The 27,815-nt window shown below is 41.2% G+C and overlaps 1 protein-coding gene across 1 annotated transcript in view; it reads right to left on the bottom strand.

Annotated features, from left to right (window-relative positions):
• suclg2 (succinate-CoA ligase GDP-forming subunit beta) overlaps window positions 1-27,815 on the bottom strand; it is a 95,399-nt gene that overhangs the window by 18,861 nt on the left and 48,723 nt on the right. The window contains exons 8-9 of the mRNA XM_080026176.1: window positions 25,240-25,401; window positions 23,727-23,869 (exon numbers count right to left, since the gene is read on the bottom strand). Coding sequence (XP_079882302.1) covers window positions 23,727-23,869; window positions 25,240-25,401 — 305 coding nt within the window. The remainder of the gene's footprint in view (window positions 1-23,726; window positions 23,870-25,239; window positions 25,402-27,815) is intronic.

Genomic DNA, 27,815 nt, shown 5'->3' with positions numbered 1-27,815 from the left:
GTGGCACCTTGAAGTTTCACTTTGACGCTAAAAAAAAAAATTCACCGCAACAGGCAGCTAGATACCTGTCTGATCGATGCCGTGGTGGAGACGAGGTTTCATCTTGAGGAAATATAAAGATGAAATCGCTAAACTCAGTCTATTATCTACATTGCCTTATGTTGGTTTCTGTTTACTTGTAACCACTGACATTTGGAAGCCTTCGGATTGATTTTTGCATTATGAATACGACTGAAATATGCAACCCGGTTCTCTCCAAAATGCAGGTAAGTGGGCACATTATCATTTTGGAAAAACAGATTTCAATGCGAGCCCTTTTTAAACCAAAATCAGCAACAGACGCACACTACAACTCCTGTGTGGTGCTTTTGTCCTGCAGTACCATTTCCCCCGTACTTTATGAGCACTCGGTCACCTCCAGCCCCCTCTGACTCCATTTACTCAAAGAAAAGAAACCAATCAAGGCAGGAATGGCACTGCTTCCAGCCAGAAGAGGTTGTAAAGGTAAGGGGGTGGGTGAGGATAAGGCAAGGGAAATAGGGAAAGGGTAATATCTGGCAAGAACCTATGTGACCAGAGAATGGATCCTGGACATTGCCATTAAAGATTTGAAGCCTTGAGTCATAGCATTTAGCATGGCGAAGCCTGGAGGATTAGGTTTGGCTAAGACAGGTTTCTTATAAAATAGCCCCAGTAACACTATTTGCAGGAATATGCCGGATTGCAATTTTTTTTTTCTTATACACTCTTAACACTCATTATCATTTTTGGGCGCCAGATATTTTTAAATGGAGTGTCATGACTGATTGGGCCAAATGGGATTAAGTCCGTTAAGAGTCTGGGTCAGTTGGTGTTGACAGTTGGGAGATAAAGATGATGCACCATGTGGTGTGTAATGATAGTAACCGTTTGCCTTCTCATCCAGTCTCTGCCAGGCATTACCATTATGATCATTTGAAAACATGTTTGACAGGTGTGAGCCGCACACATACTACTCATGATTGAGAGTTTGGTATCATAATTCCCTCATCTCACCCACACTTGCCTTTTTTCATCCTTTTTGAATAAAAACAATGGTAAAATACACAGAGCATAAATGAGGGAGAGAGACTTACTTTAGAAGGATCTTTATTTCTGGTTTTGCTTGCAGTCACGCAACAACTTTTGTTCCCATGTGACATGGGAGTTGCCTAGTGACAAGTATACATCATTCTCTAGTTGTACTTGTCTTGTGTCTGCAACAGAAAGCCTGTTATTTTGAGAATTTTATATTTTGTGAGAAAACTAATGGGGCGCACACATGCTTTTACATCTAACTGAAAAACTCTTACAGCAGATTGACGTGAAAAACCCGAAATAGGGCCTTTCCCCACAGGTTCAGCACGACATCTTCTAGCTACTACATGGCTTGCTAAACTGGGGAGATGTCTATTCTGACTAAAGGACCCTTGAATTGTCTTGTGATACACTGATTTACACTATTGCTACTGTATGTAGAGACTGAGACTGCAGTGCTTTGTAACTCCTGCGTAACTGTAAATGACAATATTCCTCCTCTACAATCCTGTACTTATTTTCATTGAAAAGATAACACCCTCTCTGTTGGGAAGCAGGACCACTGGGAGGTTTTTATTGTGAAGCAGTGACAGGAAATGCCACGTCACATAAGAGTAAGTAGAAACCACTAAAAACTTTGAGCTGGTGAGATGAAGAGCTGGCACTGACAGGCACTTTGCAGTTTGTGTTAAACAGAAAACCTCCAACATGTCATCAAAACGAACAACACTGTTCACAGTTTAAACCTGTTGTATGGAAAACTTATGATTGAGCACCTCTGAAAGCAGTTGTTCATTACATTCCTAACTATTTGGAAAATGCCAATAGTTAAAATAAGTCAACTGAGTTTAACTTTGAGACAATTGGTGCATTATATCATTGATCATTATCTCACTGGATGTCATTTTAAGTTTATGGTGGCCATTAAGGGAGGCACCAAATCAATGGTTAAGTATGCTCTTGTGTAAAAATGTGCCAAGTAAGCATTCCTCATACCACAATGTCATCACTACTGTACACTGCTGACACTTTATTTTGGGTTATTTAGGTACCCCCCCCAACTTTTGACAGTGGAAACGTAAATAAATGCTTGCTGAGCCGTGCTGAACCGAACTTCTCACTGAAAACAAGACTAGAGTGAGGAGAAGCGACACCAACTTCTGTGGTGAGCAGGAGGTTTGTCAGATGTCATTGAGGGATGTAGAACTGGTCTCCTGCTGCTCGCCTCAGGGTATCAGAATGCCCCTGACCCCACACACACACACACACACACACACACACACACACACACACACACACACACACACACACACACACACACACACACACACACACACACACACACACACACACACACACACACACACACACACACACACACACACACACACACACACACACACACACACACACACACACACACACACCTTTTCTGTGAATTGGGCTCAACAATTGGAGCCAGTGTAGGGCAGGCATATTATTCATCCCCAGAGGGTTTGGTGTCACTGCTGACAGGCAGACATAAATATTCCTCAACCTCTTCACCAAGGGTTAATGGCTGTCCATCAGGCAGCAATGAGACATACAGAGCTCTATGGGCCTGGTGTAGACACACACACACAGTATGGGCACTTTCATTGGAATAGCAAGGTCACTTATGGAGATGGGGAAACAGTGAGAACCAGAAGCCACACAAGGTAGGCACAAATACTCTGTATATTGACTCATGTAAACATGCTTAAGCATAGATTTATACACAAAAATCCCACCCACTGAAATGAATAATTTAGATTTAAATGTGCAAACCGTGGAAAAAGTTGAGTATCTTGCTGCGTTGTGCTCCACTCTGCTCAAAGCAAGAATTATTCTATTAAACTGAAGAAATGCATAATAGTTAGGGAATGGCATACATAATCACCTCGGAGACGGGCTACAACAAACCAGCAGCTAAATATAAAAGAGCCAACATTTCCCGCTTTGTTCCTAATGCTGCACGGCCAATCAAAAATAATTTATTCTAATGTATGCACACAGAAGGTCAATTATCCAAATGATTCCAGTTCAGATTGCACCTGATCTTGGGAGCCAATGAGCCATCCAAAGGGCAGATGGGTGTGCTTTGCAAGGCAAATCATCGCCCCGGCCCTCTTCCTTTGCCACCTCCCTAACATTTGCATGTCTCAATGTGCAGGCCATCCACTCACCTTTACTGCATTCCACTAATGGATAAACACTTTAGCATTTGACTTGTGTAGGAGGCGTCAGGACAAAGAACAACAACCTGTATACCCTACAACTTGGAGTAGCCACAGTCAACTGCTACAAAACAGTAGCCATGTAAAGCTATTTGACAAAAAAGGTAATTAGTTGTCTTAATGATTATGTTACAGTAAGTACAAAGTAATATCATCGTTTTTATACTTCTTCCATTTAAAAAGATGCTCCAAGACACTTTCAGTTTTTGTTAATTCTTGCACCCCCTTTGGACAAAAGCGGTAGGGTTTTTACAATGCCAGCTGTTGTTCCTGGGTGAGCGTACCCATGACAAAGGCATTAAGAAAAACTATATAGAAATAGCATTAATTACACTGATGATTTAGTTTTTTGTACGTCATTTATGATCATAAGATGACACAAGTTCCTCGGAGAACCTTTAATCTGTTCTAAAGCCTGATTTTGCCATGACAACATTCAATTACACAGCAATTACATTAATATAATTTTACACAACTCACAACATTAACACACCCCCTATGCACAAGCAACACAACTGATGTACACATCCCATGCCTTCTGATGTTCTCTTATGAACATAAATAAGTTACTCTTGTTCACTCAATTGCTCTCTAACCATTTCAATGCTTTAAGAGCCGGGTTAAAAGAATGCTAAAATAATGTTCCTAAGAAAACACACAAACACACAGGACCTTAGGGGATATTCCAAGCTGTGAGGGAACGCAACAGCAGCCAATTATGAAAATACAAGAATATGATAATGGTCTAGAAGTGTGTGATTTCACGGTGTGAAATCAGCCACGTGTACATAGCAATGACGTATTTTACAGAGAAAAAAAACACTTTAAGAATAATTTGAAGAGACACTGAAGTTGTAGCTTGACAACTGGTGCCATTCTAGACACCAACAAAAAGAGAGAGAGAGGGATGAAACAAAGAAATGGATAAAGTGTCGGAGAAAGAACTTAATCGTATCGTCTGTTACTGGATGTTTAGCTTGAGAGGCAATATAGCATGGCTGGAATAACCTCAGAGAGCTGTAATTCTGATGAATGGGAGGTTATCTTCATACAGCATTTTCAACCTTTGCTGCCTCCCTCCAAACCTGTATGTATGTATGTGTACGGGGAGCTATATATATATATATATTGGGCTTGTTGAACTGGGATATATATATATATATATATATATATATCCCAGTTCAACAAGCCCAATGATGTGTTTTCATCCTCATCAATGACCGAATCACAGCAGTTACTGAAAACCGATGACTGTTTTTCAATGCCACTCAGCTCTGGCTAAATGAGTCATTTAGAAATTGATAGAATACATATTTCGCTCTCCACTCCACGGTTTCTCTCTCCCTCCCCCGCATTCGCCCCCTGTCAGTCCTGAGAGGTCTAGGTAAACGGGTGCTAAATTGCCAGTAACACCCCAAACCTCCTCATAACAGATGGGCACAATCAGGGTCTAATTTTCAAAAAGCCAGACATGGATTCATACACTGATTGTGAATGTTTGCTCACTTACCCCAATGCTTTCCTGCTGCAGAAGGGGCTGTTATATTACATTCTCTCATGTCCTCAAGTCTCATCAAATAGAGAAGTGGTTGGTCTCTCATATGCAAATAGAAAGGAGTTTTAGTTGTATTTTAAGGAGGCGAGGGGGTGGCTCCAAGGCTGACATTTTAACCTGCCGACTTTTGATGGCGCTCTAGAGAACAGCGCAGCATATCAATTAGCCATTAAGGGTTTGCTCAGGTATTAAGGGGATCAGAGAAACCAATAAAAGCCTCAAGAGGGAGAAGAGAAGAGGCTGAGAAGACTCTAGATCGATGGAGGTCTCATCTAGGGGCTTGTTCCATGTCAGGAAGGCCGTATAAGGTGGACAAATAATGAGACCTTTGAACTGCAGGTGCCGGCGGAGGCTATTATCCTAATGAAGACCTCAGACATTGATCAATTTAACCCCTTCCTGATTTCTCGAGGACATTCAATACGGTAATAAAAGGGCTGCACACCAGTTTAGACCAAGGATGAAAAAAAAGGATCCATCTTTCTTCTTTTTAAGTCACATCTCCTGGTCAGGGTTACATACTAAAAGAACACAGTGAAATCATGAGTAAGGTGTCATTACTAATGTTCAGGCTCCGATCTCAAGTACAACCTGAAATAACCTGATAAATGAATTTCAACAGCAGAATGTATAGCGTAAATGTCCTGGTATCTAGGTTTTACCACACATGACCGGACAAGAATATATGAACTATACAGGTGAAACTCGAAAAATTTGAATATCGTGCAAAAGTTTATTTATTTCAGTAATTCAATCTAAATGGTGAAACTAATATATTGTATAGACTCATTACATTCGAAGAGAGATATTTCAAGCCTTTATTTGTTATAATTGTGATTATTATGGCTTACAGCTTATGAAAACCCCAAATTCAAAATCTCAGAAAATTTGAATATTACATAAAATCAATAAAAAAAGGATTTTGAATACAGAAATGTCAGCCCTCTAGAAAGTATAATCATGCATATTTACTAAGTAGGGGAGAACGGGGTAAGTAGGCACACTTTTTACTCTAGTGAGAATTGCTCATCACCTAGTCTCGCAAAGCCAGACCAAACTACAGCAAGTAGTAGGGTCTGGAAGCACTCTGTTTAGAGCCGTCTATTCGGGTGGGGAAACCGGGGGAAACTGGGCTAGCCTGTTTGTATTTGTTTAAACCAATCACAATCATCTAGGGCGGGGCTAACCCCGGGAAGCAGCAGCGGTGTTCTGCAAAATAGTGCCGGGGGGAGACTTATTTTGATGGAACGTCTTCACGTCCAGAGACTGTCAGAGAAATGGCTAAACCCGCAAACGCCACACAAAAACTATTAAAGACAAAAGGAATATACATAGTGTGTTGCTTTCTAACCAGCATGTCAAGACACCATACACTTTAGCCCCCGAGGAGCTCACGGGATAACTTAACCGGAGTTAACTAGCCACCCACGTAGTGTTATCTCTGGTAACATTATCATCGGCGGTTGAGAGGACGGCTACGGCGGTCGAGTAGAATTTTTAGCATTCGAGAACTTATGTCACCACCTCCTATCGCTGTAGTCAGAGCCGTAGTCCGTCTGTTTACAGGCAGAACAGGGTTTTGACGTTGTGAGCGCTACACCAACTGCAGCAAGTAGCCGTAGTTGCTAGGTGATAGTGGAAGCCGTTGGAATCTTTCCCCGTCGCTAAAACACCGCTGCATAGTCCCTAATTAGGGACTTTAAGCAGCGGTGTTTTAGGGACGGCTACGGCGCCAGGGAAAGATTCCAACGGGCTCCACTATCACCTAGCAACACTTAGACCGGCTACTTGCTGCAGTTGGTGTAGCGCTCACAACGTCAAAAACCCATTCTGCCGTTGTAAACAGACGGACTACGGCTCTGACTCGCTCTGACTACAGCGATAGGAGGTGATGACATAAATTCTCGAATGCTCAAAATTCTACTCGACCGCCGTAGCCGTCCTCTCAACCGTCGTTGCTTAAAGTCCCTATTCACCAAAGAAAGGGAACGGCGGATCTTAATCTAGCCGGTTATAAGGTCCGGTGCTCAATTCAAACCCCCACGCTTCATTTTCCAGAGTTTATGAGGGTATTTCTGCCCGGGGGTAGTTGTACAATGAAGTTGGACAGCTAGGCTAAGCTAGGATGCATCCCGGACCGCCGCCGCCAATATTATTATCCCGAAGTATCGCCACACTTTATTTCTGTCTACAGTAATGTGACTTCTCACACCCTGTGTGTGTGTGTGTGTGTGTGTGTGTGTGTGTGTGTGTGTGTGTGTGTGTGTGTGTGTGAGAGAGAGAGAGAGCGCTGCTCATAAGCACACGGGTTGACTGTGAGTGAATTGTTTCCGAATTTGAGGGGGATCGCAATAGGGGAAAGCCAGCAACCGGAAAAGGAGGGGGCTGCGTCAGGGCTGCGTAGCTTTTCGACGCAGGCGAATAGACGCTGGCGGAAGTGGTCATGCCAGACTACTCATCACCAAAACATCTGTCAATAGCCATTCCTACATTAAATTGAAGCTTAAGGTGTTGGCTAGAAATGTGTGTCTCTCTTTTTTTCCAACTTATTGTAATGAAGAAGTAATTTACCATCAAAGACACTCTGACACATTGTGACAACCAACCCCATCAAGGGGTCGGTTGTCACACACTATGGGGTTGTTTGTCACAATGTTATCTTAATGGGAATAATCTTAAAAAGAAGGCAAGGAGGCAGAACCAAATTTGAATGTTTAATTGCATTGTCAAGTTGACAAATAGGCCTACATAACTTTCTGTAGCCTTGGCAGCTGGTCTAGTTTGGGATGCACTGGGTTGTTTTGATTTTGTTGCCCTTTTTTCTTTTGCTTGCTAGCTGCCTTTTCCTGCTCTATTCTTTCCTTCTCTGGGGTGTCAGTGAGGATACAGCTTGACAATTTCTTTCGTTTTGGGTTCCTTTTCTGGCTGCAGCCTAGAGATAACATGTGACAACCAACCCCCCAAAAAATTTGACGACCAACCCCAACTTGAATTTCTTGCTAGCATCAAGGCCAACAACCATCTGACAACTAATTAGCTTGCTAACCACAATCTAAACTATAGTTTACCCTTCACACTTTCTGAGGGTAACAAGTGTTTTGTTATAAACCCATTGTGTAAAAGCCTAGAAGAAAAATACTGAGAAGCAAAATATTTTGAATTTGACATGAAAAACACAAAACATCCTCTCACCTGAAATGCAGCTGTCTTCCTCCAAGGAAGTCTATGTATGTGACCTCTGATCCCAATTCTGGACCTTTTTTATATCAACATTTCAGAGCTAGCGCGCTCTGGTGGCGAGATATAACGAATGTGACATCCAACCCATGTGACAAATTACCCCGTTCTCCCCTACTTTAAGTTTTTATAAACTGTAAGCCATAATAATCACAATTGTTACAAATAAAGGCTTCACATATCTCACTTTGCATGTAATGAGTCTGTATAAGATATTATTTTCACCTTTAAAGTTGAATTACTGAAATGAATGAACTTTTGCACGATATTCTAATTTTTCGAGTTTCACCTGTATATTCATTTAAGAACATTACCAACACCAGCCGACAGTTGTAAAGACTATAAACATATCCACTGTCATTAAAACCCTTTTCCAGCAGTGTCCCATACTTAAATGTGTGTGATGGATATAAGGGGTTATTTACTCCTGCAGGGGAGCGTGTAGCTGTTCAGTACAGTCTGCATGTATCCTACAGTATGTGCTTCAGCATTTCAACTATGACTTTGACTTGAATTTCAAGCAACCACGTCTATGCAATCATCTTACGCCTCTAGCAAACACAATAGGACTGATAGAGTTAAAGTGTGAGGGGGAGGGTCTACAGTCCCATATCTCATTCGTTCTGCTACCCACTGTAGTAAAACTCCACTTAATTCATTTTTTTCCAGTCCATAAACCCTACCGCTGGCACCTTAAAAAGCACCAGCGTGTTCACTTCTCCCGCCTTCAATGAACCAGTGAGTGAGGTGCCACACTCGCCTCCAATCCCCTTTCCTCTGCAGATAAACTATTTCAGTTCCTTAAGAATAAACAGGAACGACCCCCCATCTTACCACTCTATTAACCCACTGTCCCATATAACAGTCAACCACGGATGGCTCTGACTTGCCTGTGTGTGTGTTTGTGTGTGTGTGTGTGTTTGTCGGCGCATGTGTGGCAGAAAGCGAATGGAAGTCTTCTCCGCCAAGATGAGCTCCAGTGATTACAGGCCGAGACAGTTTTCTAATTATTCTGTCAAACATCAATCCTGTGGGCTGATGCAGGCCGTCCTGTGGCCTGATGGACAATGTAATCACTGCTAGAAGAACCCCCTCCCAACCCCCCACTCCTCCACCCATTTTACCACTCTCTAGCCCACTTTCTTCCCTCCATCCACACCCTCTCCACTCTCTTTTCCCTTTCTTTATCTCTCTTTTCAACACAACTATCTCAGTCACCTCCTCTATTTCACACTCCTCTACTCTTCTCCTTTCTATAGGTTATGAGCGGTTTCAGCTATGTCAATGATTGCTAACTAGTAAGAAAAAAAAGACACTGGATCTAAAAGAAGAAAAATACAGTTAATGACATAGGGTTGTTATAAATTATAGTTATTTTTAGGAATAAGGAAATAACGCAAGTACGTTGTTTGGTTTGAAGAAAAGTGGATAAATGCCATCTTGATAAAATCTAAATGACAGACATATATTCAATTTAAGCATAATTATGCGACATCATTTAATGTGAAAGCAAATTTAGCAAGACATTGGAGATTGGCAGATTTGAAAACATCCCAACGGAAAACAGAATTGGTGAACTTTGTGATTGAGTAGAAGTGGGGAATGAATCAAATTTTCTTTTATATTGTCCATTCTATGATGAGCTGAGAATACCTTTTTTAAATTAAATGTTTGCTTTAAATCCTGAAATTATTTGGAGCACATATGATGACAGAATGGAATGGTTGATTACTTTTAATGTTTATATAATTTGGCCTCTTTTGCTACAAAAGCCTGGGAGAAATGTTATTTTCTATTTTAATTTTTTTCAGTATTAGTAGTTTTAAGCATCTACTTTTGGTTTCTGGTCTGTTTGTTTTTATAATGGTGTCTTGTAAGCCCTTGTAGGCTGGGCATATTGTTTAAGCATGACACAATAATAAATCAATCAATCAATAAATCAATCAGTATGGGGAGGAAGAGAGGAGCAACAGAAGGAAGGGACAAATTCCAGTCCAGTTGCTGCCGTCTATAGAATAAATCTGAACGATACCACCGTCCTAATACGAAATAAGACTATCCTATGGCAACTGAAGAAGAAAGAAAACACCTTTTGTAAGATCAAACAGATAGCTCAAACATGAGTTATAAAATATTTGTAAGCAGTTGTTTTAACTGCTTATGTGGTCATATAATAATCATTTACGTGGAAATAACAAATTGAAAGAGTGCAAAAAAAAAAAGAGATTTTGGCCTACTGTTTGTAGGCGTGGCAAAAGCACAATATAACAACAACAACAGAGAACAACTGCAAGAGTGAAGAGCGCACTTCTAGCTCCTGATTGAGAAAACTAGCTGCCTCGTCAGTATCTGATTCCATTAATGTAGAAACAAGACATTTTAATGATTTTGCTCATTACTATCTTGTTTAAAGTTGACTGCAAATGCAGGACTATCAATTCACTTTGTAGAAAATAATCACAATTTGATTGCAGATGCAATTTCGACACTGGTAAAAACAGTGCAATTAGATTTTTGACTCAAATTGTTCAGCCCTATGTTCAGTAAATAATTGGAGCACAATCTCGCTGTACACACAACCAGTGAAGGTACTTTTGATCAAATATTTCTGTTCAATGTACTGTTAGTTCTCAGGAGGGCATTTAAGATGACAGAACATTTTTCTGAACTGCACCTCTGATAGATGCTGCAGAAGGAAAACCTACACCAGCACTATGGTCTTTAATCAGTTGAAAGGGAGCACCTTTATACAGCTGGCATGCAATTTTAGATTTTGGATTTAAATGCATCATCTGGTTGAACAATGTGTGCAATTACATTATACAACTTTTTCTGTAATTGCTGCCAATTTTCCTCTTTAGTGTAAGCAGAGAGACAAAGACATACTTGTTTTGACCAACACCTCATCTTACGCTACTATATTTGCAAGATAATATCAACTAACCATCTTGGTGTCCCACCATCATACGCACGCCAGTGAAATAACAATGCCGTAGTGCTATATCAGTTACTTGCCGTTCTCTGTCAAATCTCATATCTTTGCACTAGTGATATAAATAATATAAGTACGGTGAATGTTTCTCCTGCAGTAAGGGTTAGAGGGGTTAATGAAACCTCTGTTGAAGTGGTATTACCTAGAATGTATTCTCTCAGAGAACCAAGGATACAATATAACCAGATGTTTTCATACTGAAGCGGTAAGCTGTTTTCTATCTAAACCGAGAGTGAGCAAAAGATGTTACCAAATAGGACAGATGTAGGTATCAACATGTAAACCTGAACCTCTTCCACAAAAAGGCATTTACCAGGATCAGTTAAGAATCTGTAAAGCTGATAGGTGGGTGTACTAGTCAAATGTATGATCTTAATTGGTCTAAAACAGCTTTCAAGGATTTGACTGATGATTATGGTTACTGATATTGTGTCTTAAAATTAATCTGAGAGAAAAAGGCCTTGTATGTAGTACTCTTAGCAACCCTAACCCTAACCTGCATTGCCCAGAACCACAGCACAATGAATGAAGGACAAAACTGGGAAAATATAGACATTTTGTAAAAATGAAGAGCAAGCTAGAGTTTGTGTAGCTTGTCTTAATTTGGGCTATGCATTTTCGGAGAAGAAAGTATGTCTGTATCCTCCTCTGGCAGTAGTCGATATTGACAGAGATAATAGTGTAGGTGAGCCATGTTCTACAATGCCTCTGCTGCTTGGGGAGCAAGGCAAGTCATGTCAGCTTGGACAGCGTACCAAGTACTGAACTGGATCAAACAACCTGGTACGAAATTCTTCCAAATGGAGGTCAATTATGAGGAAAGCAGGGACAATAAGTTCTGAATGAGGGAAATGGGAGGTGGTACATGACGGTTGAACACACATAACGCAGACGTAATCAACCCTCACCAGATCCTAGACTGTTGTCAGAGTAATAAAAGGTATTCAGTAGTCAAAACCATTTTTCTTTTTTTGCCTACAGTACGATGTCTGTGTGCACTTCGTTTTCACACAGACTTTACACTGCTTTCCATCATGACCCCGAACATAGAAGCAAAACGCGAGAGGCGATTTCTCTGGAGATTCGATGAGACAATTGTTTCATGTGAGCCTCGACGTCTTTCCATTATGCTCGATAATAAAGAAGCGTGTGGATCAGACAAGAGGCTCGTATCAAATCAGGCCTGGAAAAGCCAATTACACTGACAATAATCTCTCGCTGTACCGCTGCCGGCATGTCTCGCCATACAAAGCTTCAAATACCTGAAAGACAACGGACGGGGAGGAGAGGCACTGAAGAGAGACAGGACATCTAAGGAGACCCAAGTATCTGTGAGAGCTTGCTCATCAGGCTCTGGTAGATAATAGGCCATATTTTAGGAATTTGGTAATGCTGGCTGTGTGCTGATCTTAATTTCACCCTTTTTAAGAGTGGACAAGACACTGCGATGGAGTCAGATAACTTAGAGGGGCTGGTGGAGAGGTGCCGGTGTCATAACCCCTGGCCCTGACCAAAACCCAGGGGGCTGCAACAAGATAAAGAGGGCAGAAGCTGTTCGATTTGAGAGAATGGTCAGACCAAAATTAGAAGGTTAATGTGAGTCGTTAGAGGCTTAAGGCCATGCTGGAGCCGAAGCAAGCTTAAGGAGCCTGGCCACAAGTATATAATCTACGGACAGCACTAAGCCAACGACTGGATGAAATACACAGATACTGATTGGTGCTTATTAAATATGCTCCCACAGCAGCTGCAGATAAACCTAATCAAACTAGAACTACCACCTGGCAGTTGTATGCCTCCGTGAGGCATACAGGCAGAACGGTGGAAGTACAGGGGTGGTAGGCAATGCTTCAAAGAAGGTAAAGCTCCTAAGAATATATTGTCCAAGTCACTGCAACCTCACAATATATATAGAGCCAGTAACCTTTGACCACGAAATCTAATCAGTTCATCCTCAAAGTGTAAATGTGTGCAAATTTGACACACAATCCTCAATGTATTCTTAAAATGTTGTGATTTGAGGCCACAGTGACCTTGCCGTCTGACCTCCAAAATCGAATGAGCGAATCAATGAGTCAAAGTCGACATTTGTGCAAACTTTGAAGAAAATCCCTCAAATCCCGTTCTTAAGATATTGCACTAACAATATGCGAGGTCACAGTGACCTTGACCTCTCAAACATGTAATCAGTTTATCTTCCAGTGAAAGTGTGAGTTTGTTCCAAATTTGACAAAATGTCCCTGAGATACTGCATTCATGATACCACAATGGCCGTCACCTATGACCTCCACATTATAATCATTTCATCCTTGAGTCAGAACGGACAAATCAAATCAAAAACATTTATATTATCTGTGTGTCTTATTGCAGGTTTATCTGGGATTCACCCACATTAGTTTGTGTACGTTCCATCTGATGTCAATAAAGTTGGGCCTATGGCTATTATTTTTGTTTCTATAGAAAAATAAAGGTGCACTCCATAGATTTTACACTTAAAATTCAGTTTACTCATCCAGGGGAGTGCTACTCTGAATGGAAAAACTGTTGTATGATGTCATCTGTGCCTCTGGGGGAGCTTTTCCAAAAGTTGAAAACAGTAAATCTGTCCACTGAAAGAGGCTATTGAGTTGAATTATTGGAATTGCAGAGTTTTAAGCACTTGGCCATTTATAAGATGGATTTTGACCGCCCCTTGTCAAAATAGGGAAGAAAAAAAATGTGTTCAGGAAAAAGATTTATAGCAAAATTCAACAGCTATTATTGCAATTAACCTGTGTTTCAAATATGCAGGCTTAACCTTGACATGTGACATACAAATAACATCCACATTAATAGCCCTGGAGGAGAGGGCACAGTGTTTGTGGTGACAGTACATGGCTCAGAGAGCAAACATGATCTCATCAACTGGGTGTTTGAATGGCCACACATAATCCCCCAGCATGTAAACACATGAGCGTCAGGGGAGCATGAAATGAAGGAGGTCTTACAGTCACACTTCTGTCGCAGTGTCTCACAGCACTGGACATGGCTGCCTGTGATACTAATACTCCCTCAAGTCTTGGAACATGGACAGCTGGAGAAATGGAGAACTGGAATGGTGGAAAACAGGGTGAAACGATGACACCAGATGGTCCGTTTGGAAGAAACCTCCATTTATAAGTCCGAGACCGAGAGTAGAAAAGCAGTTTGCGAGAATAACTGGCTAGCAACCGCATGCCACATTAAATATGAGGCTTTATTGTTATAAACACAGATGAACAGCAACTCTGATGACATGATATCCATAGCGTAATAGAATTTTGACTAAGGGATACTACAGAGACAATGGTTTAAATTAATTGAAATATATTCACTGGAAGTCTCTTGGTTAGCAATGGGATGTGAAATACATGCACATGGATGCAATGGTCATTATGCAGTGTTCTACAAGGGACTTGCCATACTGCAGCGAGCAAAAAAATTGAGTTGGACAACAAAGTTACATGAGTGATAATCACTACTGCAACGATTCTGACTTCTGAACTGTGCAACAGGCGATACATTTCCATTTCCTCTAGCATCGGGTGAAAGAGTTCCTATAGAGGCGCATGAGAATAAATGAAAGGCCTTCTTTGCTATGCCCTTCCTCCGAGACTTCACAAGGTCGCTCAATCACACGCAGCTCCCTTTCCCTGTGGCATCCGAAGGCCCTATATCTGATCACTGGCTGGCTCCCCCTGGCCCCATGGTGTGAACCAGGTGCTGTGATGACAAAACGCTCCTGGCAGCAATAAGAGAACGAAGAGAGCAGAGCTCAATTAGCCCAAGCTCCAATCCCAGATCCTCTATTGATTTCCCACCGATGAGAAATGGCTGACAGGAGAAAGCTCAATCAGACATGCCCATGGGACCCGTCCTGTGTGTGTGTGTGTGTGTGTGTGTCCTGTGCGTGTGTGAGAATCAACAGGGGACGAATCGGTGCAGAGACAAGGTTCTGGAATGAGGTGAATATATTTGCAAATCCATAGTCTTTATGCATACATGATGGTTAAGTAATAGTGTTATCCACTGATGGTGCAATGGAAAATGACAAGAGTCTTTAAGATCATGCTGTGCTGTCCTGTCCTAGGCCAGATCAAATGGAGAAGGAGACAGACGAGGCATTAGCTCCCTGAAGGGCAAATCAATCTGACAAGTCATCCGCTCCATGGTGCATCTCTGGACAATTCCTTCACTTCCTCAAATTAACCTTCACAAGAGGAATGAGAGGTAGACTGTACAGGGTGGAGTCTGACAACCCCATTTTTCCTTCACTTGTGAACCTTCCCACCCAGTGGAAGTGTACATGTATGCCCTTATTCACAATGTATGCTTACATTTGTTATTTGGTTCGTGACAGTGTGTGGATGATGTATTTTACAGGGTTTGGGTTCAAGAGTTGAGGCGATGAGAAACATTTGTATAAATGTCATGGGGAGAGATCAGCAGCATATGTGTGAAAGATAGTAAAAGTAAGAGACGGCTATGGCACCTTCACATGTTTGTTCTTAACAACTTGTCCAGGCACAAAGGGGGCCAAGTGAATTGTAAATATAAACTGATTAAAATGCATACTACTAACTGACTCAGTTCATCTTACACACATTCATTACTCCACAGCAGAACCATTGTTGCTCGCCCACTCGTGCCTTCTGTGTGCCTCTCACTTGCTCCTTGCATTCTTTCTCTCTCCCTACATCCAACTTTTCTTCAAGACAAGCCAGGTAGTTTGTTGCAGAACTCCCAACATATAATAACATTCCCATCTCTATTTAACAAACCTGTTCACCAAGCCAGCTGGTGTCCAACCTACGCTCCAGGGCCTTTTCCGCACGTACATCGCCGTTAACCGAGCCGCGGAATGTGTAAAAATACCCAACCATTTTTTTCAGCGCGCACACACTATGGACAAGTAGAGGATGGTGAGTAGATATGAGACAATTTTGACAATAAGTGTTCTGGGTGACAATGAATGAGCATGCCTTCAACTCTTCTCTCCACTTTGCTCTGCAGGATTGAGCTTTGGAAAATGAGTGGCCTTATTACAAGCACAAAGTCAAGAGAACTTAAAACAACATTTATATGCAATGCTGTACTGATTAAACAAATGAGCGGATGAAGAATACTGTGGAATGACTAGAGACCAGAGTATTCAAACAAGTTTAACAGGCGTTAATATACATAGCATCTATTGTACACTGAACAGATATTGGAAGTCATTAAGATTCCATCATTTTACAATCAGAGTACACATACACTTGATATGTGAAGAGCTAGAAGGCAAAGCCACACCTACACTTTCAGTAATTGAAACAGAAGGCTGCAAAATCTGATGAGTAACCGATAAACAACTTGCGATCATGTACCATGTTTTTTCATTGCCTTCTGTCATTTGTATGCATACAGTATAAGCTTGCAGAATAAAAAGCTTGTTGACATTTTTCTTTAGGGACTACCTTTCTAAACACATAACACAACAGACGTACACCTGCTGTCACTTTAAAGTATAATCACGTAGTTTTGCAGTCCCTGTGGGCATGTTCATTCAATATACTGTAATGAAAGAGAAATGTGGAGAACAAAAAGATATTGTAACCACCACAGGTGTTAAAGCTGATCTCAGATTTATCAGTTGTACCCTGATATTATCTAAGAAATGAATGACATCTCTAGCGCAAATGTTATATTCATCTGTTACGTGGGTTTCTCAGTCCACAGAGTTCACCCACTCAATATAGGTGTATACTTTATTATAACTACTAACGGAGTTTTGAACTTTTGCCCCCATATTTTAGATATTTCAGTGGACAGCACTGGAACAAACACACAAACACACACCCACACAAATAAACAAGCTACAGGCTTTTTCTTTTAACAGAAAAAAATCACACAGATTAATACATTTAGCTGAAGAGTGAGTCAATGTGTATGTGCACACAGGTCAATTCCATTGCATTAGGCGCCCAGTGAATGCGTTTCAAGGACTAACATAGGGTCAGTGAACTCCGGGTGTAGCCTATAGCATAAGCTTCTCACATTGCTGTAATTATTTGAAATATAAGAGAGCAGAAGAGGTCCCATTATAGATGAAAACCCAACCCTGTATCCGTCACTAAAGCAGCATGTTAATGCACTGAAAGCAAATCTGCAGGAAAACAATTAAATGAGGCAGAGCCTTTCTCTTAAAATGGCAAACCAATACAATGACCTGAGAAAAAGAAATACATCACCCGGAGAGCCACTTCTACCTTAAAGCACTCAAAGCCCTGCGCTCTCTGCCCATTTACAAGCAATGTTCGCACTTTCTGTGGCCCTGGCCCCAATATGGCAGCCCCACTGTGCTGGCTGGACTGAGTACTCTTTCCTCCATGGCTTCGCCCCCTATTTAGTACCTGTGTAATATTCTGCGCACTGGGAATGAACTCCATTACAGTGCTACCTTGTTTTCTCCTTTCGCTCCATTTCTTAACGGCTTTGCATTACTTTTGTATATAACATAGGGATCCGGCGTCTCCCACAGGCCCTCGGCTTCAGGCGGAAAGTTGATTTCTTTCCCTCTAAAACAACACACAGCCAGGCTCTCGCATCACGCTTGACTCTTGTGATTAAGAGCTGTTTGGGTCCCTGGAGTGCCGTATGTGGGTGCAAATGTGGGTCTGACAATACAAGAATGTATTTGGACCTATTTGCGTGTTTTGCCCAATGACTGAATGGGCTTGGGGTTTTCATTCACAGTTGTGTGCTTTGGCACCCTAAGGACACAATGTTGTCAAATAAGACACCTTTCCTTTTCCTCAACACAGGGTGATGCATTTCTCTCAACACATTTCTCTGATGCCCTTTTTCCACTGGAACTGTGACGAACCAGTGGCAGTGTTCAGTGACCCTTTAGCTACATGTGAATAGCCTCCGCTGCTCAGCCAGACATCTCAAATACTGTACAAGAAACCCATATTTCAAAGTATAAAGCATATTCAATGTACAATAAAAGCTTAAATAATTCCCTGTATAGCTAACTTTTACAACCATATGTACCAAATAACGAGTACTTAGTCCGCTAACTGATATGAAGAAGAAAAAAAATCTACTGGCTCAATGCTAATTTATAAAGGGCCATTGACACGGTGGTCTGGAGCCTCTGCTCTTCTGTGACTCCACACATGTTGAAGCACGTTAGACATGGGCCAAGATGTCTCCTCAAGGGAATGGGAAAAATACAGCGCCTGGACTCCTGTAGGATTTAGCTTGCAGGCATGTAACCGAGGGGGGAGCGACTCACATTGACTTTAACAGGATTTAGCTGGAAGAGAGGCAGCATTGAAGAAAAGAGGGATAAAAAGAAGCAGAGAGACACAGTATCAACAAGTTAAAATGGGAAGGGGAGGAAATGAACAGTAGTGATATGACAGACTGGCAGGAAGACACACTGTGGTACTGCTATAAATGTCCAGGTATGAATCACTGGGGAAGTAGTGCCGAATGTTACGTATACAGTCACTCTAGCAGAAAACAGAGGACAGTGTTGGAAGGGGAAGTAGTAGTAGTAATGTGTGTCCCCTGTAGAGGGGGAGATGGGACTTGGAGCTGACAGCGCTCAGGAGTGTCACTGCAACATGGAGGAAAAGTGGTTAAAGAGGGGCCACAGGTGAGTTAAAGCAGAGCCACTGAGCTGGAAAGAGGGAAAATAGTATTTAGTTTTGTTTGAGGGCAATGGGGGCTGAAGCACTGCGGGGGATGCACAGACCACACACACACACACACACACACACACACACAGTTGAGCCTCAGCAGTCCAAACTGAGATCACGCATATGCCCGTGGGAGCTACAAAGATGTTTCATGATCAACAGGGTAATTATGCAACAACATTATTAACACATGCATATGAGCACACCGCCACGTTTGCCCAGGAGGACGGGTCACCCAGCCGAACTAATGCTAATGTGCCAATCTGTGTCTCTCTCTCTCTCACATTAGAGTGAAGCAGCGTAGCAGCACCGCGAACAACAGCACGCAACAAGCCTACAGGTAAAAACCAAGAAAGATCACTCACACACACACACACCCACCCACCCACCCACCTACCCACCCCCACCCCCCCACACACACACACACAAACACACACAAACACCCACCCACACACAAACACCCACCCACATGCACGGATATGTGCAAGCTTTCACACAGAATGAGTTAAGGTCTGCTCCGAGATCACTGGAGTCCAGTTAACAGACCTAAGTTCTCTCTGGAAGAAGTGATAAAGCAGAAAGAATAATAGGTCAACCCGACCGTGCACTTTCCAGGGAATTCTCAGATATACCCTCAGACTGGCGCCATTACGTGCCTCAGTGCCTGCATGGAAAACGCATTGTTATGGAAATTATTTTATTCCTTCGGCTATCAGGCTACTAAATGCAACCCATTGATCTGTGTGCTTGCTGTCACTGGCGTGTTAATTGGGTTGCTATTGTCAGAATAGTTTATGTATTTATTCATTTTATTTACAGGAATTGGGTAGACTCAGACTGTATAAATGAATTTCTTTCCTTTGGGATTGATAAAGTATTCTTAATCTGAGAATCAAGTATTTTATTGTAGAAATGCACACAGACTACGGGTGTAATAATATGCAACGTTTGTAATTATCAAACAAGGATAATACCATCGGGAAATAGACAATGGGCACAAATTGGCCACTTCTCATTTATGTATAAAGGAATTAAAATGATGTTGATTGCGAATAGAAACACAAAGCTGATAGCCAGCAGACACAACCCTCTCCACAAAACCCACTATTCCGCAAAAAAGAAAAAGAATTGTGTGGCACTATTACTTTAGTTATTATTACGTTCAGTTGATCAAAACACAGGCAATCATTACATTGTCTCTCTCTATGTCTCTCTCTATAACCGATCTTCAGAGTTAATTAACCAGCAAAGTGCTTTATGCGGTTATATAATTGTAAACGCAATTTAAATATGATAAGGTTGGTTATACTGTAGTAATGTGCATTTGAAATTGCACATGAAGTAGAGACTCATTTGATTTTCTTTTTTTTTTGGATATTGTGATTAAATACTTTTTACCAGGATAAACAACAGTTTAATATAGCGTTGAGAGTTATACAGACGAACACCAACTACAAGGTGGTGTTTCAGAAGAAAGGTCATAATTTACTGTAACCCATAGAAATTACTGACAAACTGCCTTAAGCTATAAGAAACAAAATGGATGTCGTGGTGGAAAAAACATCCATCTGCCACTTTCTTTACCGCACAGGCACAAGGCAATCACAAGGTTATTTGGCTGTTGGTATTTTGCTGCCCGGCTCCCGCTTTGTGCCTACAGGTGATGTGAGGGAAACCGCAATAAATTCACCCATTTTGTCAACACACTGTTATTTACGCGGATGTAAAGAAAGTGGACCTATTTATTTTAGCATTAAAAATAAATATGTCCCTGTACCAAAAAAAAGGCCGGGGGGGGCTGAAAATTCAAACAGAGCTGAATGGTCGAGTACACCTAGCTGAGCTACATAACATCTCACACTGGGCAACATGCTGCTTTTACCATTGTTTTTTTTTCCTTTTTGTCTTTCATGGCCTCAATCTTTTAATTTTGACTTCTTTTTTTTTCTCTATGTTGTTACCATTTTATATACACTATCCCCAAATGCATCCGTTTTCTCTTCCCCCGGTCTCCCACATAATAATAATGTTTAAGCTAATGACTGCTGTGAGGCTAGATACTGGAGGAGTAAGCAAACAAGAAAAAAGGTTTCTTTGTCATCTCAGAACTCTTGTCTCTGCTATTCAGTGCCAGTAGTACACACTCACATCACTTCCACTACTCTCAGCACAATGAGCCGGAGACATCAAAGCCCAGACTCAGAGAGGGAGAGATAGGCAGAAAGACTAAAGGGAGGTAGACAAAAGCTTAAAAAGCGACTGAAAGAAAACGACAGACACCAAAATACCTGTGTTTGTGGAAAATCATGGTGTCATTACAGCAGGCGTTTTCTTGCTGTACTGCCTGCCTGGCCGCCGAATGCACTTCTGTCTTTTCAACAGTATATAAATCATTCTAATATTACCAGTCAAAAGTCACAGTGGTCTCTAATAAAAAGCATGTGTGTATGCAGCAGGACATTAATTGCGTTCCTATCTATAGCCACTATTGAACTAATCTCAAGCAGTACCAGTGGAAAGAAGCATTTTTAGAAACATATGCTGTCAAAATTGTTAGCTGAAAAAAAAACAGCACATCTGCTGCTTCTGAGGGTGCATAAATAGTCCAAAGAGACACACATGTATGAAGGTAATGAGCAGTAATTGCTTTGATATTTGAGGAAAATACAAAGACCAAAGCTCTCTTCGTAATTTATTGAGACACAAAGCTCTCTTCGTAATTTATTGAGACATGGGATCAATACACTTTGCCTCGTCACATTCACCTAGCCAAAGGGCGTGATTTTTAATTTCAATTTCTGCTCAGAGTTTTTTTTATGTTCGAGATGCTCATTTGTGGAGAAAAAAAAGAAAAGGAAGAACTAAAATGCATTCTAGGCATCTCTCTCTCCTCTCTTCTCTCTCATCTCTCTCTCTCTCTCTCTCTCTCTCTCTCTCTCTCTTCTCTCTCTCTCTTCTCTCTCTCTCTCTCCTCTCTCTCTCTCTCTCCTCCTCTCTCTCTCTCTCTCCTCTCTCTCTCTCTCTTCTCTCTCTCTCTCTCTCTCTCTCTCTCTCTCTCTCTCTCTCTCTCTCTCTCTCTCTCTCCTCTCTCTCTCTCTCTCTCTCTCTCTCTCTCTCTCTCTCTCTCTCTCTCTCTCTTATTGTGAAATGATTAACATTCCCTCCACGGATCAGAGCAGGTTGCTCAGCTCCCCTGGTTCAAATGCTAATGGTGCATCCAACCCAGTTTAATGTCAATCCTATTCTACTTTTTTCCCGTGCGAGGGAGGAGCTCCCTGTCTCTATTTCCATACACAGCAGCAGGAGGGACAGACAGCCGACTCACTCCCCCACCTGGATCTGGGGAATCAGCCCAACACACAGATAGAGAGTGAGGGAGGAGAGTGGAGGAGGATCCTCTTGTCTATGCGGGAGTGTATTTTTGTGGGGAGTGCAATGAATGCAGACGTTAAAAAATACCAACTTTGTCTCTGCAGAATTCCACTCTGTTTTAAAAGGGCCAAGTAATAATAATACTCTTTTGACTCTCTTCATAGCGGGAGAGTGAAAAGCCTTTGTAGTTGTCTTTCACCCGAATTGATCGCATTTCTTTTCTATCTACCGTATTCATTTTTTATTTCCCCTTTAGATCATTGGGTTTGATTTCATATGAGACCAAATAAAATCTACACTCAGTGGAAGTCTGAGCGAGGCAGTGTATCACCCGCTGGGGTGTTAAGGTTGGTAGGTTTTTAACATTCATCTATAAAAGGGTGTGCAACACTTGTCCGCTCACTGCTGCGCTGTAGATATGGGTCAGAACTCTTCAAAATACGCTTCCATTTCCAGACGCTCACAACACTGAGTTGTATGAATTCTACAACCGAGGATTAGGTTTGGATGAAGTTTAGTATTTGTAGTGGTGTATATTGACAGAATATCTATTTTAAGAGCAGAATGTGTATTACAGCTGATCTGTCTTACCAGCTTCTCTCCATTGTGTGTGGGTGTTAAAATGAAGAAAGCTAGCACTATGCTGGGAGAAACAGATGTAAACGGGAAAGTGTGAGATGCTACCTCTCTAGTAGGATAGTAACCTGTAGTGCAAAGATGTGGCTGAACATGGCAACTCCCAGATATGTAGATATCTGTGAAAATTAAGTGTGAAACACATTTTATTTTTATTTTTTTGTAAAGGGGGGCAGAGGAATGACGTTTTATCAAATGCTATTCCGTATTCCATACCACCAGCTTGAGATGATGCTAAGACGGAGGACTCCTGAGAGAACAGTCCAGGGGTGTGGGAGTGACAGCAGTGGGGGAATTAGCGGTGTGATTACTGTCAATACACAATCAGCACTTCAGTGTCCCTACAAGGCTCATGCTGTTTAGTTTAGAGTTATTAGCTTTCTGAGCATAGAGTCGGATCAGTTGTAAAACAACCCCAAGAGCTGCAAGACTTCCAGACGCAATCTTTCGAGTTGACTTCGTATATGCAAGTTAATTTTGAGTTTGAATATAAGTGTGTAAATGTGTGCGGGGGAGAGTTTGATAACCGGTCTCTAAACGCAGAGTTTTATTGTAGCGATCTATCATGCTACACAGCAAGTGAAAATGATCTCATATAATCACACAGTCTCCCACACTCTGCTTTCCCTCAGTGAAGCATGGACGTATGCCAAGGTCCCCAGTCTAATGAGCACTGTTGTCTCTGTGACAAAGTGCTAAGCAGATAGACAGGGCTTTATGAATGTGCTGTGACAAGATACACAAGAGCAATATCAAAGACAATTTCAACAGGTGGTACAATAGCTTTAGTTCTATTCAGACTGTTTTACTCTAATGATGTGTTTTAAGATAACGGCTTTGATGGACTACGTTTTTACATTTAAGATTTGCAAGAATAAAAGCACATAATGAGCTTTTTTTTAAGCGTTTGTTCCTACCTTAGGGTCAGCAGTGAGCAGCTTAAAGGCCTCGTACACCTGCCTCTCCTGGACTCCTCCCCCCAGGTCCAGGAAGTTAGCGGGTTTCCCTCCATGCAGGTCAATGATGTCACAGGTGGCCATGGCCAAACCGGCTCCATTCACTGTAAAACAAAATGTATGTGTCACTTTAATGTATAATATGCCAAAATGTGTGCTGTGGTAAAGTGGACGGCTAAGTAGACATTTTAGGTTGAATGGTATAAATGTTGAGTCACTGTTATTGGAACTATAGCCTAAAATGTAAATTGTATTGAATGTATTTATTAATTATAATGAAACTTAATCTGACCAATAAATCCAGAACTGAAACAAAAGTCCCTGAGAGCAAACTTTAAGTCGGCAGCCAGCCTTGAGTTAATTATAAAAGTCCACTCGCTGAAGGATGAAATACTGTCAAAACACCCACAAAGGAATCCAGCAGTACATTCTCAACCAGAGAAGAGGATATATCCGGGAAAAAACACTTAAAAAAGTGAAATCGCCTGGAAATCTTCTTATCATCAGGAACGTTCAATTGCAAAGTCGAGCAACACAGAGAAAAAAACATTATGAATCAACTCTCCACTTCAGAGAAAAACTGCGTTAATTAAAAGAGGTTTCTGCTGCGTTTTCTTTTTTTGCGGCCTGTGTGTCATCATTTCGCCAACTGCCTAAACCCTGCTAAATTGTGTGAGAGCCAAGTGCACAAAAAAATGTCTTCCCTCATTTGGTTTAGCTAGGGTGAACTTGTGTTCTGGCAAGCTCCCCGGCCGAGGTCTCAACAAAAGGGAAATTTGCTCTAACAGCTGTCACTTTGGTGGCTTTACAGAGCGCTCAAGGAAGCTGTGGGGCTTTAAAAAAACTGTTGTTACTTTAAGAGAGGCTGGGAGATGCGGGATGAAGAATAGGGGGATCGGTGTGGCAAGTATGTGTATGTGTATGTGTATGTGTTTGTGTTTGTGTGCGGGCGCTAACAGACATCTAATGTGTTTATGAGGATACGGGGTAAGATGCGAGAGCACCTGTTAGTGCTGCCGTACACTGTAAAAGCTTTTGATTTATGACAAGAGAGGGGGCCTTTAATGAGAATGCTAACAATCTGGCTCGCTGGAGACATTCTGGGCGGATTATGGCTAATTAGAACGCATTGGTTACGGCCGTATTCCTTCTGGAGTCCTCAGGAAGCCGCTTGTTAATGTGTGGACTGGGGGGAGATACCGGGCTGCCTTTACTTTGACAAAGTTTTTAACTGTGTCCGAAAGCTTGTTCACTTACGAGATTGAGAGGTGCACTAACGCCCTATGCCAGGACGGATTTGCTTATGAGATAATTAATTTAATTTGTTTGTGTTGTGTACTGTATGTGAATGTGAGTGTGTGTGTGTGTGTGTGTGTGTGTGTGTGTGTGTGTGTGTGTGAGTGTGTGTGAGATTGTGAGATTGTGAGTGTGTGAATGCGTTTAGGAATGGGTCACAAGGTTTTTGTTTCCATACCAAAGCAGGCAATGTTTCCGTCCAGTCCGATATATTTGAGGTCCCACTTTGCTGCCTCCGTCTCTGTGGGGTCGCTCTCACTCATGTCGTCCATGGCAAACACGGCTTTCTGACGGAACTCAGCATTGTCGTCAAAGTTGATCTTAGCATCAAAGCAAACCACTGGAGTGAATGGGGAAGATGACAAGGACAGAGTAAGGGAATATGGCTAGGGACAGAGGTAGCATACGACTGAGACAAGGAGTAGATAGCAGGCAAGGGAAAAAGGGAAGAGAGATTATTTCAGACATAAAAAGCCAACTCATTATCATTTCTAAAACCTGAAATTAATGAGAGCCGTCCCCTCGGCCTAGTGGTCTTAATTATTTCAGAGGTTGGCTCACTAAGGTATGGGTTTTTTCCAAAGGGATAGATAGACCATTATAGTAAACGGACATTTTCTTTACACTTCAAAGGGAGTGCATTTCAAAGAGACCACGTTCACAAAGCTACCTAATGAAACTACACTTACACTGGGGGTGTAACTTAAAGGAATATTAAGTACGTTATTTTTTCTTTGCATTCTTGGAAAATGAAGCTGGAGCCAGAAGCCAGAAGCCAGCAAATGAGCATGTTCTCCAAATGGCAAAATATTAATTTAAATAGATAACATTACATCTAGGTTTTAAGAAGCGAGGATCAGATTTATCTTTTTTACGCATGAATGATTTGCTCTTTTTTCAACAAACTGTTAAACTTTTGAGTTTAGAATGTATATATATCATATAATATATATATAGCAAACCTTAAACCAATAAAAAATAACTATTGTGGTTTTAGGAGAAACTAGTCTATAAAATCTTCAGAATCAACTTTCAATGAAGTGAAGGCTACAAGCAAGTAAACATAGCCAATTCCAGTGAAAACACTGGAAGTGGCTTAGGGAGTGACATACAGACACGGGGGCACAAACAACTCACGTACATTGACACACGCTACATGCAGCAGGCATACTGTCCTGGGACTGGGGAGTAGAGATATTGAGTCCTCCAGCTAAAGTAGCACTGTTATGACATATTATAATATTACCGCCCATCTACAAAATGAATTCCGCTATTACCAAATGAGGCAAAACACACAAATGTTACACCCTTGAGAAATTACACATTGGAAAACATGTTTGCTGAATGCCTGCCAGAAAATAGCTGTGCTCCCTTGTGACTTGTGAACAAATCGAACCAAAAGAAAAAAAAATTGTTGATTGTAATGGGAAATATGTCGAACAAAGCCTCCCTCAATCCAAGCCACTGCTTCTTCCTGCTGGTAGAACAAGTAAACTTGTGCCTCAGGGAAAACAAAATTCACTATTTATTCATTAATATTCATAGGATATCATGAAACAGCAAACTTCTTGTCAATCTTTGATAGAGCTTTCTTTGAACAAGAATCTGTTTTCGAGGAGACTAAATAACATCAAAGACGTGACGCAGCTCCAGCGTGTTGTAATGCGTCTGGATTGGACACATCACAGTCAATCTGTGTTCGGCAGTAGACAAGGCAATCAGTCTTATTTCTTAAGGAGAGAAAAACAAAGTTCAGTAAAAGTTCAACAAAAGCAGCATCACAACAGCTATAATATTATAGTCTAATTTGAATGATGAGCACGCCAAGTGATAACCTCTTGTGTCATCTGATGCCAATTTACTGAAGTGACAACCGGGGACTGAAATGTATCATCTCTTTGTCTTTTCTCTGTGAATTCAAATGTTTTCATCTATCAGGGATACTTAGGATAGACAGAGAAGAAACTGGACTGAGGCAGGCTTTGAGACCGTGAATTGGTATATAATGATCTTAATCTCTTTTAAAAAATCTAACATTTGACTTAAAAGAAGCCTGGTATCTGCTTACAATTGAATTCCACCCAAATGGAAAATGCACACTGTTTCAGATCAGCTCCTCCAGCTGTTCTTGGGAATCCATTTAAAAAGCAGAGTAACATGAATATTCATTGTTTTTAGAGACCAAATAGAGAAACAAATAGTTGTGTTTTGGACAAATCCTGTTTGAGTTGATAGGGGATAAGAAAAGGGGGAATTCTTGCATTGAGTGTTTTAATCATGGTCAAAACAGAGAGCCTAAATTAAGACCTTCATTAATCTTAAAGCATAACAATGATGACCTTGAAGGACAGCATTTTAAGATTTTAGTGTCACCGTGATTGAAAAATAAAAGTACTATAAGAGTTGACCTCCTGACAAAAGTGGCATATTGTATTGGTTGACAGCACAATAAATGTATCGCGAATCTAGGTACTTTAATTTTAATAGGCTAAACAATGTATTAGCCTAGGCTGCACTCCTATAAAGATTCTCTTCATTTTGTTTTATCCTCAAAATACACTAAAAGTCTCTCTCTTAACAGAAGAATCCCAGGTGAACTTTTTGTTGCTTAGCAGAATAAAGGTAGATTTACCGCTTGAAGATTCGAAAAAAAATAAGGGCTTCCATTTGGACATAAAAAGGTATGGAACATTTGTGATACATCTCCAAATATGGATTTTTGAATAGAGCTTTGAAGATAATTACTAGTACAAT

This window comes from Ammodytes marinus (genome assembly GCF_949987685.1).
Source record: "Ammodytes marinus genome assembly, chromosome: 4".
NCBI classification, from domain to species: domain Eukaryota; kingdom Metazoa; phylum Chordata; class Actinopteri; order Uranoscopiformes; family Ammodytidae; genus Ammodytes; species Ammodytes marinus.
This window is presented reverse-complemented; position numbering and strand designations above follow the sequence as displayed.